This window comes from Episyrphus balteatus, chromosome 3 (assembly GCF_945859705.1).
Source record: "Episyrphus balteatus chromosome 3, idEpiBalt1.1, whole genome shotgun sequence".
NCBI lineage: Eukaryota > Metazoa > Arthropoda > Insecta > Diptera > Syrphidae > Episyrphus > Episyrphus balteatus.
Window position 1 is genome coordinate 72,589,062 of NC_079136.1, and position 14,706 is coordinate 72,603,767.

At 28.4% G+C, this 14,706-nt stretch overlaps 2 protein-coding genes across 4 annotated transcripts in view; one reads left to right on the forward strand and one right to left on the reverse strand.

Moving 5' to 3' along the window:
• LOC129913096 (dedicator of cytokinesis protein 3) overlaps positions 1-14,706 on the forward strand; it is a 43,757-nt gene that overhangs the window by 10,917 nt on the left and 18,134 nt on the right. For both annotated transcript variants that reach the window (XM_055991570.1, XM_055991571.1), the window contains exons 3-4: positions 3,505-3,746; positions 3,813-3,961. In XM_055991570.1, the coding sequence (XP_055847545.1) occupies positions 3,505-3,746; positions 3,813-3,961 (391 nt within the window). The remainder of the gene's footprint in view (positions 1-3,504; positions 3,747-3,812; positions 3,962-14,706) is intronic.
• On the reverse strand, positions 6,915-13,652 carry LOC129913097 (innexin inx3). 2 transcript variants are annotated; one of them, XM_055991573.1, is made up of 7 exons: positions 13,467-13,652; positions 12,104-12,316; positions 8,281-8,489; positions 7,752-8,212; positions 7,533-7,686; positions 7,261-7,473; positions 6,915-7,213 (listed from the first exon to the last, which is right to left on the reverse strand). In XM_055991573.1, exons 2-6 carry the CDS (start codon positions 12,264-12,266, stop codon positions 7,291-7,293), a joined length of 1,170 nt encoding a protein of 389 aa, XP_055847548.1. In that variant the 5' UTR covers positions 12,267-12,316; positions 13,467-13,652; the 3' UTR covers positions 6,915-7,213; positions 7,261-7,290. The 2 variants fall into 2 exon arrangements, with proteins under 2 accessions (XP_055847548.1, XP_055847547.1); XM_055991572.1 differs by having other exon boundaries at positions 6,915-7,473.

Here is a 14,706-nt window from a genome sequence, read left to right on the forward strand (position 1 = left end):
AAAAATTCCTACTCATATAGGGGAGTTTTGTCCTGATATTATGACATACCTGTGTTTTCTCAGCAACTAAAAGCGGTACGTTTTTGGAAATGCGCAAATGTGCACATGTACAGTCTTAGGGTATTAAAATAGCACATATTGCAGTTTGAATATTTTAACAATATTATTTTTTTAATAGCAAAAAGAAGAATTTTACAATTCAGTTTAATAGCCTACGTTTACTGATTGAATTTTGATGTGGGACAATAAAAATTTTATAGTATAAAAATAAAGTTTCCGAAACTTAAACATTTCAGGTGTCAAGATAGTTCTGAAGGGTAAATTATATATAATATAGTAGACAATTCGATAAAAATAAAACTGATCATAAGGGTTGAATTTGTTGATTTATGGGAACACCTTATCCAAATTTTTTTTTTTTCACTGGTAATACCTTTCAATCCACTATCAAAAACTTTCCGCATTTATAAAAAAAGTGATAGGTATCCGCCGAATATGTTTTGAGTGTGACGTAGTGTAGTCTATCAGTTATGAGAGTAACTTATTTTTAATTTTTATAGTATCTGTTATATTTTGAACTGTGATTATTTTTCATGATATTTTTCAAAAGTAAAAGACTATTTTGTTCAAATCTTCCATACTAAAGCCTACAAAATCTTACAAAATTTCTTCTAAATATATTTCTTGCAAACCAGCAGAACTCTTTTGCATGGCCTAGTTCCTAGTGCTTAATCCACAAGAATTTGTAGTAAATTTAAATGTTTCTTATTTTCTTTAAAAATGTAGATATTCTTGCTAATCATTTTTTTATTCTTAATCAAGAGGCACGGAGTGTATGCATTTATATTATTTTGTCGCGTAAAAAAATCATTTCCGTCGATTTAGGCATAAAATATTATTTTTTTTAAGTTCAACAAACATATGAAAACGAACTACAAAATACAATAACTATAGGTAAATGTATCTGCAAAAAGGTACCTACAAAGTCAGTCTTTGCATTTGTTTTTATGTACAATGTGCATATTATAAGTACATTCTTATATATACGAATTGTTATGTTCATGACAAAAACGGAAGAAACAAAAAATTAAAGTGTTTTACTTTACTAGAGCACGTCTTAAATTCTGATGTGACATTATGAAAAATGTCATAAAACAATGTTGTAAAAACAAAAAAAAAAAACAAATACAACATTTGGAAAGTACCTACACATAAATTCTCTTTTCTACTTTCTTCTCATTTCTTTGACTTATGCTATAGTGTTGAATGCATTGCGTAAACACTGTAAGTATATCTTGTCACTGACCTAAAAATGGATACATTTTTTTTTTTTATTTTTTAGAAGGAAATAGTACTGCTAATTATTGTCAAGTATGTACCATATGTGTAATGCCTATTTGTTTATAGTTCATTAAAAAGAGTGTTGTTACTTTGTTAGAGTTAGAATACTTTATTTGTTTTACTGGATGGGTGTGATTATAGGCACTTCCGTTTCGTATGTCTGTTTAATTGGTATATACATACATAGTCGTAAACAATTCTTGCATACTTTTTATAATCCAAAAAATTAATACGAACCTCCTTACATAAGTACTATAAAGCTTAAGAAATTCAGTAGTTTTACATATTGACTAAGGGCCAATTTTTCAATAGTCAGATAAACCTCAGATAGAGCTTATTTCTAGGAATAAAAGTTTTTTTTATATTGACATTTATTCTTCTGATAGTCTAACTGACAATTGAAAAATCAGGGCTAAAAGAAATTGAATTATAATTTGAAATAATAAATTTATCTAGAGCGGGCATTATAAAATTCCTACAAAAATAATGGTGCATTTGTTTTAAATTAAATATGTTTTAACAAATGTTTTAAAAATTTGGGATCTGAATGACACCGAAATTTTGAACTCCAGACATGTTTTTTTTTTTCAGTTTTTTGGGTGACTTTTCTTATCCAAATAAGGTCATTACCTAACTCAATTAGTAAGCGAGCCGACTCAAATTTCGGACGTTGTTGGTCGGGTTTAAAATGCTAGACTTATATATTTCTTACCTCTGGTCTTGATAAATGCACTGTTAGTGTGTTTACGCTTCAAGCTCCGTGAAGCCAGAACAGTGACCTCAAATTTTTTGACGCAAACTTGTCTATTTCGTTTGTTCACCTTTTGTCCACGTTTTTCCACCAAAAATTTTCGTTTGTTCACCCCTAAAATTTTAGAGCAATTTTTTTTATAGGTAGTCTAAAAAATTAAAAATCGTCTTAAACACTCAAATTTTAAAATAGACGTATAAAACCATATTTAAAAAACAAATTTTGCACTGAAATTCCCCTAAAATCCCCAAAAATTCAAACTGCTGTCGTTTGTCCACTTCGATTTTTTTTTGCATATACCAAAAACCATCGTTTTTCCACGCTCCGTTTAGGAGATATTAATTTTTTTTTTTAAATCGCAAAATCGCCATCTTATGTCCACCTCGAGAAATGGACACAAACCACAAACCAATAATAATTGAAACGGCAATCGAGACACGGTTGGTTGTCGGGAACATGCGTGCTTATCATGTTTAATCCAAATTGCAACCTCAAGCCAAGTCCTAATACGATATAATCAGATATTAAGGATAAGGTAAGGGTAACAAAGTCTAATATTCCAAAGCTGATGAGCGCCCTCTTCCTTTTAGTTTTGAAGGCTAAAACTTTCAGCATATGTTGGTATTGATGTCTGTAGCAAAATAATGGGTGGGGAACTAATGAATTATATGGTTTATTTTTTTGCCTTATAACGTGGACCACACTAATACAGATAGAGACTTGAGACTTGTAAAAATTTTTTTAAATGTATGTATTTCTAACCATATAAGCCCTTGGGAGCATACAAATTCTAATTTCTTTAAAATAACGAGCACCCTATTGTACACCCTGCAATACACATCATGAATCTGTATTTCAGGAATCTACACTATTTTTTCGTAACTAGAAAATGAAACCATATTTTCTAGTTATGAAAAAATAGCGTAGATTCCTAAGTTTTGGTGCAATTTAATAAAGCAATATACCAATTTGTGCGAAAACAATATTATCTAACTTTATTTTTTTTGTTTCATTATGCAATCAAACATGGTTGAAGTTAAAAAAATTGAGGGAAAAATCACTTTTTCAAGATTTATTTAAAAACTTACACTTAATGTCACATTTTTTTCAAAATCGATTTTTTTGCTGAAAATCGTCCCTCAAAGGTAGCAGATAAGATAATACATAATATTCCTTCCCCTTCAAATTATAACGGTTATTCCAAAATTGGCACAAATATAGAAGAACCGCGTAAAGTCTGTAAAAACAGTTTTTTGTAAATAAAAAAAAATTTTGAGGATACAAAAAATATAACAAAAATATTTGTATGCGTTATTCGACCATAAAAACAGCGTTGCACCGTGTAATAATACTAAAAATATTTCAAAACATTCATTTAAAATAATTATTTAAAAAATATTTAACTTTTTCAGCCATTCACAATTGGCATGGCGAAGTGCGTCATGGACTACCACTGGATGTTGGCGATTCTGTTGAAATTTTAGAAGAATGCGGTGAATGGTATCGAGGGACATGTCCACGTAAAACAAGAGCTGTCGGTTTATTTCCGAAATCCTTTATTCACATAAAAGATCTTTCAAAAATTGATCCCGTTGTTAGCGAATGTACTCAAGTCCTACGAGAATGGTACGAAATATGGAAAAAACTATATGTGGTAATAATTTGAATGAAATATTTTATTAAGATCCCATTGTATAAATATTTTTTTTTTCACTTACAGGACAGAGAAACTTACAAATTCACTACTTTACTTAAAGTAATGCGTTCGATACTAGAAAGCCGTAAAGAATTGCTTGGTGCTACTCTTACCCAAGACCAGACTCTAGAGTTACAAATGATTGTTGTATCCAAAATCGATTGGGGAAATCGGTAAGTTTTATATTGATAGTTAATCCACATGGAAAATTCTAGTAGACCTTGTAAGTATAGGATGTCCCAAAGAGAATTTCAGTTAACACAAGAATTTTGTGAAATGTTATGATCAAATCAAAAGGGTTTTTCCCATGATTTTCCATTCTAATCTAATATCAATTAATTCTTTTCATATTCTTCTCAATTTTAATATCTAAAAAAAAAAAAACACTATCAACATATTCCGGTACTCTACCCCAAGTCAGGTCCATTTATACTAAATTACATTTAATTCACATTCCAGTCCTAAATTCTAAATTAAAAAATCTTCCATAAATTGGTGTTTTTTTCTAAAGATATGATTTACCTGAATGCAAGAATCACCTAACTCGATTTTGTTCGTCTCTGAGATATCTGAGTTTTCATCTTCATTGAATCGATTTGCTTTAACTTACTTCCGGGCCTAAAATAGTTATAGTGTTGTTTAATCAATATTTCAAAAAAAAAAGAAACATGGGCGAGACAGGTTGGTTGATCCCAAAACATGGTCACAAATGTCTTAACTTAGACCAGTCCATAGAAACTCGAGTAAGACCAGGAAAAACTGCTGGAAGTACTGAAGTACCAACCCGTTTAACACTTCAAGAAGAATATTTCTGCAAAATAAGAAGTGCCCATTGTTAAAAATTTAAAGTCGGACACATTTTGCATAAGACTATGTCAGTCAAAATCAGGGTGATGTTCTTGAACAATGTATCAAAACTTCACAGGAATTTCTTGGGGAGTTTTGTCCAATCAGGAGATATTTGAAATTGTTTTATTCTTTATTTTACTTCAATCTTATGTTTACCCTTTCTTTTTTTTTGCATCTAAACATTTTCTCTTAACTTAACTTAATACTCCAATATTCAATGTTTTGACGTCAAGAACTTAGAGGTTAAGAAAATTACATTTTTGGGTTTTTGCTCGATTAATAACAAACTTTTAATTCTTGGTATATAAAGCATAAATTTAGAGCAGTTGCTACAAAAATAAACAAACTTCCTGGCATTTTCTGTAATGCTATACTTTTTGGCCTTTTGAATATACCCCTTACGTGACGAACCTGACGTCAAAGAATTTTAAAACGAAAATATAACTTTGCGCAGTAACTCCTTCTGAGGAGCATTGAGAAATTACACTGGTCTACAAAATTTAATTTTTTTTTTGGTGCCGAGACTATGATATACTTTTCTATAAGTTTTTGATGTGCTGAACTCGAATCTGAAGTCAGAAATATCCTATCAGCTCCCGTTTTTGAAATATTACCGTTAGAAAGTTCGAAAAAAATCGTTTTTTGACTTTTTTGGAGTTAACAAGATCTTCCCCACATGAACCAAAATATACTTTTCTGAAGGTTTTGGGTGTTATGAACTCGAATCTGAAGTCAAAAATATCCTATCAGCTCTCGTTTTGGAAATATTACCGTTATAAAATGCAAAAAAAACGTTTTTTTACCACTTTTGATGTTATGCCTTAATTTGACGAATTTTTTTTAAATACAATTCATAACGGTTTCTATTAGAACTATTTTCCTTCTTTCAAGACCTGTTTAAATCTTTGCAATATCTCGTTTACTGCCGGAGATATCTTAACATGAAGTAAGTTTGTTTTTATCAAAAAGGAGATGAAAACGTGATATCTGTTTTATACATTACAATAACCCAAACAACTGACGATATCTCGAACAATAAAAAAGATATCGAAAAGATTTAAAAAGATCTTGAAAGAAGGAATATACTTCTTATAGAAACCGTTATAATTTATATTTAAAAAAAAAATGTCTTCACATTAAAGCATAACCTCAAAAGTAGTTTTTTTTACATCTTCTAACGGTAATATTTCAAAAACGGGAGCTGATAGGATATTTCTGACTTCAGAATCGAATTCAGCACACCGAAAACCTATAAAAAAGTATATCATAGTCTCGGCACCAAAAACCTTGTAGACCTGTGTTATTATACACATATTCCAGCTTACAAGCAGAAAAATGATCATAGTGAAAGCTTTTAACAAAAAAAAAATATAATACTGTTTTTGTTTAGCTAATGGAGTCGCAAAAAAAATGATCATAGTGAAAACTTTTAACAAAAAAAAAATAATACTGCTTTTGTTTAGCTAATGGAGTCGCAAGAATGGGTCGCGTACTTTTTTTAACTGGTTGTAAAACAAAGTAGGGAAATTGAACGCAAAATATGTTTTTGGAATTTCGTCAACACTTCAGTTTCAACATAATGGCCTAATCCACAAAGTCATGGCTCAATATTTTGCTCAAATATTGACGAAAGGTCAGAGCCAGTTTCTATAAGAAGATTTCAAATTAAAACAACAATTTTCAAAAAATTATATTTAACTTTTTTGATTTTTGTAATTCATTTCTTTTTTTCGGTTTTTAAACGGTCTCTCCTGTAGATGTTAGATCGCTATCAAGTCAGTTGCAGTTATTGAAATGGACTTTCTTGAGTTTTATAAAAATTTAGAACTCTGTACGAAATTTAATCAGTTTACCATAATTTTAAAACTTTTAAAATGAATGCTTTACTTGTACTTAAAACCACATTAATCACTGCGTACAAATTATAAATAATATTTTTATCTTCATATTTTATCACCATGAATTTTTAAATTGAAATAAGAAATATGAGGATTTCGGAAAACTTTAACTCTTTTAAAGTTTAAATAATCTTGTAGAACAATAGTTATATGAAAATTCGGCAGCAAATCTCCTAATTACTATTAAAAGTTTGTGAAAACTTCGAAAAGTTAATTTCCAATTGACATAAAATTCGTTTATTGAAAACACATACATAATTTTTCAAAAAAAAGTGCTTTAATCAAAATTAATCAAAAATCACAAGCAATTATATTTTATTTAATGCAAAATATATAAATGTATTTCTTAATTAAGTCACATAAAAAATTTAGAATAAAATAGTTTCATGTGCGTATTTGATTTTTTTATAATATTGCATGATTTTTTGCTTAAATCATTATTTTATAAAATTTACTTATAGTTTAAGCTAATATAATTATTATTGATCATAGTGTTCTCCAAATTAAATGCATAGTTATTTTTTAATTAACATTGACACAAGGGATTATGTATAAGTATTTCTATCCTATGCTGATAGTTACATATACTCGTAATTATAATGGCATTTTTCAAGTCGTCCAAAACAGTCTTCTTCTTTACTTTTAATTAATTTATTTTTTTTCGTTAAAATTTCGTTACTTAATGCAAAAATATGATATTTTATTTAACTTATCAATTAAAAATGTGTTATGGAATTGTTTTACTCATTCATGATTTATGTTTCAGTTTCCTTGTGGAATTTGTCTACTTGTGGATAAATTGGATGCATTTCCAATGTAGATGGAGCTGATGGAGTTCTATTACAATCAATTTTGCTGCATAAATCTTGCAACATATCAGTGTAGGATTTTGTATTTAAATTTTGTCCCAAAAAGTGCAAAATTAAAAAGTCTCCAATCTAAATGAGAAAAAATATGTTATTAACTTGAAAAGAGAAAATAGATATAATCAGCTTACATCGATACTGCGAACTAATCCTTCAATTTCTTTGCCAGTTCCATCACGATATCTACGTTTCAAGACTGTTTCGCGAGTTGTTGGCATTGAAATTAAGACAAATGAGTAGAGTAAAGCTGCTGCAGAGATTACTGAAAGGATGATAAACCAGAACCTTGAACAAACAAAAAAAAATTAATAAAATCTTAATATTTGTTTAAAAAACTTTTTCAAAATTACCACAAAAATATGTAAATTTTCTCATTCAAAATATTCAAAGCCAAAACACACAGAGTGTCGTGTCTCTGTGGTGATCCACCTGGACCAAACTTATGGAATGTACATTTAGTCAATCTTGGAAATATTTCAATCATCGGGTCATAACGTTGTTCTTGATTCATATTCGAAAACTTTAAAACTTCTGTGCCATAAGTCATGAATGCACCTCCAAGGAACTTATCCACCATAAATATGTTTAACACGACATTGAGAAAATTCAAACATTCACAGAAAAAGTATCCAAAAGAATATCCATTGTGGCTATTAAGGCTGTCAATAAAATATTGCACAATTCGATTTTGTCGTTCTTTGCGATAGTCTTCTGGTATAGTGACCATTCCACGAAGTCCTTCGGTAATCATACGCATTTTACCATCTTCAAGATTCTTCCATATCCAATGTGGTACATAAAACATTAGTCCCTATAGAAATAATATTCAAAATATTAGTTTGAATTTTTTTTCGTTTTTGCTATAAAGTTTGATTTTACTTGGAAGAATAAAACAAATGGAACCCATTGATAGTAGCTGTGGTATCTTTTCTCTTCGCCAAATTCATTTCCCAATCCGTGATTAGCTACATCGGTACCGATTTGTCTATGCTGTTGACCCGGTATAGTAAATGTGTATGTTATCCAACAAAATGTATTGATTACATGAATGGGGATTGCGCCATCATTAATACATGTAATTGGTTCACCTGAAATATAGAAAACAAAATTAGTTTTTATCTTATTTATTTTAATTTTATTTTAATATAAATAGTTAGATAGATTGTAATTTTATTTATATGAACTTTAGAATGGTCCTTAAATAGTGAAGTTTCGAAAAACTGAAAACAATGTTCCTGATTTTCCATCCATTTTATAGTTTTTTTTTAATGGTCCTGTTTCCACACAGGACCATAGTTTAACATAAATACATTGTCATAAGGCATAAGTCTGAACTTAAATAAACATTTTGCTTAAACTTCGTCTCTGTACACATTTTTAAAGTGAGAGTCCAAACAAAAATATTTATTTTTTTCCCCTTTTTTCAGACAAATTAAACATTGCTATACGTAAATTCAAAAAGAAGTTGTTAAGTCCTTGCATTTAATTGACAATGTTTTCAAAAAAAAAAAATTGTAAACTAACTATTGTCAACACTTAAGTTTAGGGACAATTAGTAAGCATTCAGATAGTTGTCAGTAAATTTGTAGTACCTACAGTACCTCATCATTTGTTTATTTTTGACTAAAAGTGGACATGGGCCGTTTTTCCTCTGGTTTGTCAATCATTGCAAAATGAGTGCATTCAAATTTTTTTAATATTCGTTGAATTTTTTTTCAATTTTGACTATTTCGCCTTACATTAGCTTCAATATTATAGTTGAAATAGCTAATGTATGGTCAAATAGTAAAAATTGTAAGAAATTCGACGAATATTAAAAAAAAAATATTAAATGCACACATTTTGCATTGATTTTTTTTTCAATGCAGATTTTTTTTTTATTTGCAATATCATTTTTCTTTAAAAAAACACTGGTTTTATAAGTGCATTTTGCGATTCATTCTGCAATTGCAAATTCTTTTCTGTATTCCTGATAATATAAATAACAACTAACTTAGGAGTATTCAACGATAAATAAAAGTGCACGCAACGCTTAAAACTTTTAGGTAACGTTTACAAATAAATAATGCTTTAGTTGTTTTTAAAAAAAAAAAAAAATCTATAGAAATCTTAAGTCAATTAACATTACTTGCAGTTTTCATTTCATTTAAAGAGTAAAGAAAAGGAATTCACAATGATATGTTAAAAAATTGAACTCGTTATTTATATTATATGTATGTTTGTGTTTTTGTACCTAACTTTCTTTCAATTAACAATGATTACTAAAATAACAGTAGCATTGGATAAGGTCCGAAAGATTAGTTGTAATATAACAAAATTGAAGAATTTTAAACATAGAATTGTTAAGTTCAAATCAAATATCTTAAAGTTTCGGTTGAAATTGTATGTGGGATGGAAGCGCTCCTACGTTTTTATTCGCTAATTTTTGTTTTTAAAATCACTTATCCCAATTCATCCACTCTCCAATATTCCAATAAAATATTCAAAGCAGAGTGGTAAAAATAACAAGCAAAAAAAAAATTAATTTTAAATTTAAAAAAATATATAAATTGCACATAAAAATTTTGGCATAAAAAAATTTTTTTATTGCTAATTAAAATTAATATTTTGCAAAAAATAGTTATTGAAAATATATATTTTTCTGCCTTAAAAAAAAAAATCAGTTCAAAATGGATGCATTAAATATTTGTTTTTATTTTCGTCGAATTTCTTACGAATATTAAAAAAAAAAAATTGAATGTACACGTTTTCCATTGATTTTTTTTTTTTCAATGTAGAAATTTTTTTTACAATTACATTTTTTTCATGTAAAATATTTTTACTTGCAATAATATTTTTAAAGCATATATTTTTCAGCTTTTTATTTTTAATGCAATTTTTTTTTATTAGCGATACATTTTTCTTATGCATTTTTTTTTTATTCGGAATATTTAGTATTTAGAAGGAGTTTTGTGTGTCTCTTGCAGTGATGCTGCCTGTAATAATAATTTACATATATTGAAGGTTTTGAATGAACAACAATAACTTGTGTGTGTCACCAACAATTTAATTAGGCTGGAGTTATATTTTACGTGGATTAACCCGATGGTCAGTTTTGTGATAACTTTTAAATTTTCAAAATTCAGCTTTGTGTCCACCGTATACATACATTATATTATAAACAAATAAATTGAGTAGTTTGACCTATTATGGCACTAAAACGAAAATAAAAATATGAATAAACAAACCCATTGTAATGTAAATTCGCAAAATAAATCAGAATTAAAAAGAAATCATGCCCTAAAGTACCTATCAAATTACAAATTTGAGTAAGTATCTAAACAAAACATACACTATACCCAAGAGCGTGTATTGTCATTTCTAGAATGACATAACTATGTACTTAGATGTATCTCGTTGAATAGCTGATAAAAAAGGCACAGCCCATATGGTTATGGTTATTTAAATTTGTTTTAATTATCAAATGTCTCGGCTCAAATTAAAAATTGTCATGAATTAGTAACACTACAATTTCAATCTAGCAATTACAAAAAAAAAAAAAAAACAAAAATTGTATAGTAGAGCTAACTTAAATGTGCTCCCTGAATTTTTTATAAAACAATTTTGTTCTCATTTATTCAAAACCATCCAACAACAAACAAACATTTTTTGGAGTTAAGCTTTTAGTCGATAAATTCGGTTATTTATTTTTTTTTAATGAACTGTAAAAAAGTGATGTCAACAAGTCAAACAATATAAATCTATGCTAAATTTTCTTCATTTCTAGGTCGATATAATATTGTTATTACAAGTTGATCCCCTTATGGGTTATTGTTTCATAAACTTTACCCTATTTCTAAGCAATAACCAAAAATTAGCCATCAGAATCTATAAAAGTTCGTTTCGCAGTCAACATGGCTGGTGAAAATATCCTCAAATTGTCAGTTCCGTGGCACGTTTTATTTTCTGAACAATTTAAAAACGTAAAGGCCGCACCAACTAAGTAAATAGGTAAATATAAGCCCGCGTCCACATTATGTGGATCAAAATTGTTTTATTTATTGTTTACCAGAAAGCTACTCGTCCACACGCTCAGTTGAATATAGACGTGTGATTGTTCATATTGAATGTTAGCGAAATCTCATTTTTGAATTGAACTACCTTTTAACTTTCAAAAAGCTGGAACATTCGCAACATTCTTTGATCTTTACCGATTTTAATCGAGTTGCGGTTGGGTCAACAAAAGTTGAGCAGCCCTATTGATCAACACGTCCACATTGTTGACCAAGCTTGTTAATCATCACAAATCAACATAATGTGAACGCAGCTAAATTATTATAACAAGTGTCAACATTTGTAGCATGATGAAAAAAATAAATACCAAAATGAAAATACTCACACAGAATATAAATAATAAAAAACTAGAATTATTGTTAAAAGTAACGAAGAATAAATTTGAAAGAAAAAGATAACAGAAGTATATAATCTCGCAGTTTCATAACCGCAGCTATAAAGTTTTCTTTACTCCTTTTGTAGGATTTGTTCTATTACAGATTAAGAAAAGTGATATTAAGAATATATAACTGGGTTGCACTGTTGATGCAAAATAAGTGTATTAACTATTTATTAACCATAAAAAACTCATATAAAAAAAAGTATCTAAGCTAGACAACCTTCACCCATAAATAAATATCTAACAGAAAAGAAAAAGAAATATACTCACCAATCAAATTATTAGCAGTAACAATGATGCAACAAACAAAAAGTACTGCTGTTGTTATTCTATAATGGCATCGAAATACCATGTTATCTATGATAGCTCGATCTAAAAGATATCTAATTTTAACGAAGCCGGAAACGGCAGACACCATTCCAATCACTGCCATATTTTATTATTTTTTTGTTTGCTCTTTTTCAAACGAACTAATTTTTTTTTCTGTAAAGTAAATGAAAAAAGTAAACAAAAAATTATTATTTTTGATGATTAATCATTAGCATTTAAAAGTTGACAAATTAAACCAACACTGTTATTATTTTGTAACGCGTTACTATTTTTTCGTTTTTTTGTTTGCTTTTTTTTTGGATAGTTACTCGTAACTATCCAACTACTAACTACTTTCTGTAAAGTAAACGAAAAAAGTAAACAAATGTTAATTTTTTTTTAATGATTAATCATTAGAATTTATAAGTTGAAAAAATAAAACAACACTTTTATTTTTTTTGTAACGCGTTACTATTTTTTTGCTTGCTTTTTCTTTTTTTTGATAGGTGCTCGTAACTAAAATTAAGACATTTTTATTCTATAATTTCTGTTTATATTTCTTTTTTGCCATTTTCATATGCTAATAAAAAATTTAAAAAATTATACCAAGCAATAAAAAAATCAAGACGTATACGTCGGCATTAACATTCGTAATTTTTAATGGAAAACTTCCTTTTGTTTTGTAAATAAAGAAACTATATTCGTTTTTTTTTTTTTTTTGTTAGTAGGTACTGCACTCGCTCAACTTAAGCCCGACTCAGTTGCTAATTTTTCATTATTTATAACACCACATGAAATTACACTCAAATAAAAAATGTACATGTAGATAGGGTACAATACAATGCGTATAAGTTACGAGTGTATGTATTTTTGTACATATATACTGACACTAGGGTTATTTAAATAAGCATAATCTTGTCCGGCGGCGGCGAATAATGTATGAATGTAGATATGTTTTCGTTTTCACCACACATGACACAAAATTTATTATTATTTTTTTTTATAACTATACAAACTATTTCAGATAGATTTATTAAAAAAGTATCTGAAAATGGAAAAAAAAATCACAGTGACAATTCTTTGAAAGAATATATCCAACAGAACCACGTATCCAGTTTTTTCAGTTTGGTGGTTGAGTACAAAAAATTCAAAAAGGTACAAAACTGGTTTTACAAGACAAGAGTTAGTAATGCGCTTGTCATGTCTTTTATTCTTTTTTTTTGTTAAACTTGGTTTAGAAAAGAATTCACAGAAAAAATCGTCTTAAATCAAATAAACCATAAATTTAAAGAAATGATAATTATTTTAAAAACACAAATCTTACATAAAAAACTCGAAATAATATTTAAATTTTTGTTTTTTCGTGTATACAAAAGAAGTCGATTTTAAAATGATTCAGCCGTGAAGGCGACACAAAAGTTTGACTGGGTTATGGTTGTATTATATTCCAAGCTGAGTGATGTTAAACCCGAACCAGCCAGCAAACACTAAAGACTAAATCTACAAAAATATTTTTTAAGCTACAGAGGCGACTGAATTAACTCTCCGAATCCGTTGGATGGGTATTATTGTGTATGAGGGTACATTACAGATGATCTCTCTCACTATACTCTACCTACCTACATATTAGTTTAAATTGAGTCTGTGCGGCTTTTTTGTTCTTTTGCTTAAACTCACTCGTCGTTATACTCCGCGCTTGTTGAATGGAGTGACTTTTTTTGAATTCAAAAGAGAGATACATCTAACATGTTTTAAGGTTATATATTTGGAGTAGCTTTGTATCTAAGTATTAATTATGGTTACCACTTTCGTGAATATGAAATGTATTTTTCACGTTCTTTAATTTTAAGTAAAAATAAATTGTGTCAATAATTTATTGCAAGGCATTTCCATTGTTACGGGTGTGACAATTTTCAACATTATTTTATGAATTATTCTATCATTACTAAGCGTGCATATAATTCAACTTAAATATTGAGTAAAATGCATAATGTTCTTAATAATAACATGTATAAATAATTGTTTATAGACTTAATTATGTTTCCATATCCAATTTATTTCTGTTACGGGTGTGACATTAAAAAAAACACCTAATTTTAAAATATGAAATCAGACTTCAACACAACGAAGGCGAAGGTTAAATTTGAAAAGGTATACGTAAAGAAAAAAAGTTTGATGAGGTTCTTGTCTGGATTAAACACCCTTTTCAAAAAAGTAAAAACCATTTTTCTAGAACCAGAGGTTTAGTCAGGGGTTGATCATATTTATTCAAATATACATATAGGCAATTAAATTGTAACAGGTGTGACACACATACTTCATTTTTTGTTTTTGGCTTTTGTACTTTTCACTAAATAAGATATTTAATAGATTCAACACCTAGTGTATTTAGTTGTTAATATATTTTTAAAATTAAGATTTTTTAATCTGTCTTTCAACGTCACAAGCTCTATATTAGATGTAACGGAAAAAATCGATTCTACTTCGGTGACTTTTAGAAGCCATATTGTAGATTTTTGAATGAAAAGTCGTGGATATTGTATTCAATATAAAAGAAGATTATT